Source organism: Vigna umbellata, chromosome 4 (assembly GCF_029865625.1).
Source record: "Vigna umbellata cultivar VRB3 chromosome 4, Vumbellata_1.0, whole genome shotgun sequence".
NCBI classification, from domain to species: Eukaryota; Viridiplantae; Streptophyta; class Magnoliopsida; order Fabales; family Fabaceae; genus Vigna; species Vigna umbellata.
The window spans coordinates 67,892,804-67,896,235 of NC_142168.1; the positions used below are offsets into that span (position 1 = coordinate 67,892,804).

Consider the following 3,432-nt stretch of genomic DNA (forward strand, 5'->3'; position numbering starts at 1 on the left):
GTAACATGACTAGGTAGATAATTCGATTCGGTGCCGTCTAAGACATATTGAAGTGTCACTCAGCGGATAATAGTGCAGAAACAGTTAGCAGAGAGTAATGCCATACCGCATCCCAAGTCCCTCGAGATGTTCAACCATTGAATTCTCACAACCACCACCTACTCAAACCTCCATAGAAAAACCTTATATAAACACCACAGCCTCAAACCTTAAAACTCACTAATTACTCATCATCATCAATCATTTCACCTTCAGAAGCATTTCTACTTTCCTTTGAAAATGGCCAGTGTTAAGTTTGCATGCGTGCTGGTGATGTTCATGGTGGTGGTGGGTTCACACAGTGCTGTGGGAATGACGTGTGGCCAAGTTCAAGGTAACCTAGCACAGTGCATAGGGTTCCTTCAAAAGGGTGGGTTTGTTCCGCCAGCATGCTGCTCCGGTGTGAAGAATATCCTGAACAGTTCCAGAACCACCCCTGATCGTCGCGCCGTTTGTAGCTGCTTGAAGGCTGCTGCTGGTGCAGTTCGTGGGATCAATCCCATTAATGCTGAGGCTCTTCCTGGGAAGTGTGGGGTCAAAATACCCTACAAGATCAGCGCCTCCACCAACTGTAACAGGTATATATACTATTTTGAGGTCTCAAGTTGACTCTTGTTTTCACTTTTTTAAGGTATATATATATATATATGCTCTAAAGAAAGTATTGAAGGTGGTTGGTGTTTTGTTTTGCAGCATCAATTGAAGGGAGACAGAAACCATGCTATACTACATGTTAGTAAAGAGAATAAAAGGAGGATAGGAGTCTCCATTTATGAGAGCTAGTTTCTTGTTTTGTGTTCTATATTCCAGAGTGAAGTTTATACACTTCCTATGGTTTTTATATGAAGCTTTATAAAGTGAATAAAAAAAGTTTGATGTTGAAAGTTTCATGTTCATCCTGAAATTTACCAACAATTCTTCTTCGTGGTTAGGTTGATCTATTCTGTGACATAGTATTAGTTAATTGGTAATGGTAATGATAATATATATTTTGTTCATCTGATGCAGGGCTAACTACATGCGAATGTCATTATTTGTTTTATTATTGAATTTAATCACTTTATTAAGAAAAGTTAGTCTTAGTTTTTTTCTTTCTAGTTTTACAATCGTAACAAAATTTATATTATGACAATTTATAAAACTAATAGAAGGAAAGATTATTAAATAAAACGTTTTTTCTTTAAAAAGAGACACTTTTTTATTAATTGATACTTTAAATTAAACAAAATAAATAAATAAATAAAATTATTTCAAAATCTCTTGGTTTCAAAATTGATAGTTGAACTTTTTGGAACAAGTGAAAATTATTAATGTTCAGTACATAAATGAAATTAATAATGGATAAACCTGAACTTTATTATTAATACTACAAATTAATTTTTTTACATAGAATCCGACTAAATTAAACTTACAAATTATTAACACGTTTTAATACATTATTTTAAGATTATGATTAATTTATTTTTTTAAATAGTTTTTATAAATTTAATTTCTTATTTTATAATTTTAACAGATTTTAATCAGCACTAGAAGATATACTATTTACATTTTGCAAAACCTGTAATGAACCATTTTTGTAAGCAAAGGTGGAGTTGTTGGGCGGCTTCAGATTGAAAGGTGAGCTTAACTAACATGAGAAAAACTGAGAAGTGTGTATACTGTAAAGCGGAATAAAGGCTTTTTCTTCCCACACCCTCTCATGTTTTAAAATAATTATTTTAATCTTAAATAAAAGGTAAATTTTGAATTACCAATTCTAAAAATTATCCAAAACCAAAACAGATCTTCTAGAACAGAGTTTCTAAAATAGAATTTCTAAACCAGGATTTGAAGAACAAGTTTTTCAGTTTTAAAAGGAACTTTCTAGAATCAAAATTTTATAACAAGATGTTTTGAATAAGCTTATGGATACATGAAACATGACTTTTAGAACATGTTTTCTCAAAAATACCTTTAAGAACAGAGGTGACTGCATGCTGCAACAAAAGAGGGTATTTTAGTCTATTTTCTTTCGTCATAGAGGTACAGTTAGTAATGGGATGCATGGTGCAACAAAAGAGGGTATTTTAGTCTATTTGCTTTCGTAGTAGAGGTACAGTTAGTAATGGGATGTGGAAAGAAGAACTTAGAAATAAATGACCCTATCAATTTGAGTTTTCAGGGTTCAACTATTTCTTTCTTACAAAAAAATTACATGTGAATCTCCAACCCGTTTTATATCATTGTGGCAAATGGACTTTTTCCAAAATACACTCCAAAATACTCAAAGGATTTCATAAGGAAAATATGAACCCAAAAACATTCCAAAATTTCACTCATTCTTTCTCATTCCAGAATACATATTTTTAACTATAAAATTCACATTTTAAAATACTAATTCCAAAGAAAAGTAGTAGAAAAAGTATAGAAAAATGTTGTATTTCCATAAAAAAAATATTTTTAATTATTTTAACGATAGGTTAGTCTATAAATGAGTATTATCCACAGTATTATCCACGTGTAATGGTAACTGTGTGTCGGTAGACGAGTAATATCATTTTAATGAATATAAATGCATTGTTGGTAATTTAAATAAGATCATTATGTGATTTATCTCTAAACAGTGTGTTAAATGATCATAATTAAAGAAAGTTCTTTACATGACATGTTTAAATAGCGTATAAATTCCCTTTCATCATTTTGAAAAAAAAAATATTTTATTTATTATTTTCTTCAAAATTTTAGTATGATGTATGACTTTTTGTAGCATTTATGGTAGATCTACCGACCTGTTATTTTTGCAGAATGTGTAGGACCTATAACTATGACTCATGGATAAGTAGGACCTAAACTTATGTACATGTTACACTTACTGACCACACATGCTTTGCTTTCCAAAGAGGGTAGTCTAAAGTATAAGAACAGGGTCCATCTACCATAACAGCATTTATTACTCACATATTCAAATTTCTTGCATGTGTTTCATGAATCTTCTAATGTTTCAGCTTTGTGCCCTAGCTTTGGAGGGCAAAGTTCTTGTTACTTCCATTGCTAGAGACAAAAGAATAAAAGAGTAAAAAGAAAAAGAAATAGTGGGAAAAAGGAAATTATTTGATTTAAGTATAAATCATGTTATTTAAGTATATGCATGTATAAATCCACCCTGAAATTTGTTTGTATAATTCATACTTTTAAAAGGACTTTAATTTTTGCTATGTTTATCATGTGAAATTGGCATGTTAAAATGGGTGAGTCCAAGTTAAAATATATATAATCACTAATCGAAACCAAAAAAAAAAGTAGATTGGTGATTGACGAATTTGTAAATAAAAATTGTTTAAATAGTTCTCTAAATATAAAAAACAATTAAACCTTTACTTACCTGGAGAGTAGATCAGTCTAAATTTCTTTTTT

At 30.7% G+C, this 3,432-nt stretch overlaps 1 protein-coding gene across 1 annotated transcript; it reads left to right on the top strand.

Moving 5' to 3' along the window:
• The first annotated feature begins 203 nt into the window (after window positions 1-203).
• LOC124842092 (non-specific lipid-transfer protein 1) lies at window positions 204-929 on the top strand. Its single transcript, XM_047318500.2, has 2 exons — window positions 204-617; window positions 733-929. Exons 1-2 carry the CDS (start codon window positions 280-282, stop codon window positions 740-742), a joined length of 348 nt encoding a protein of 115 aa, XP_047174456.1. The 5' UTR covers window positions 204-279; the 3' UTR covers window positions 743-929.
• Window positions 930-3,432: the final 2,503 nt, after the last annotated feature.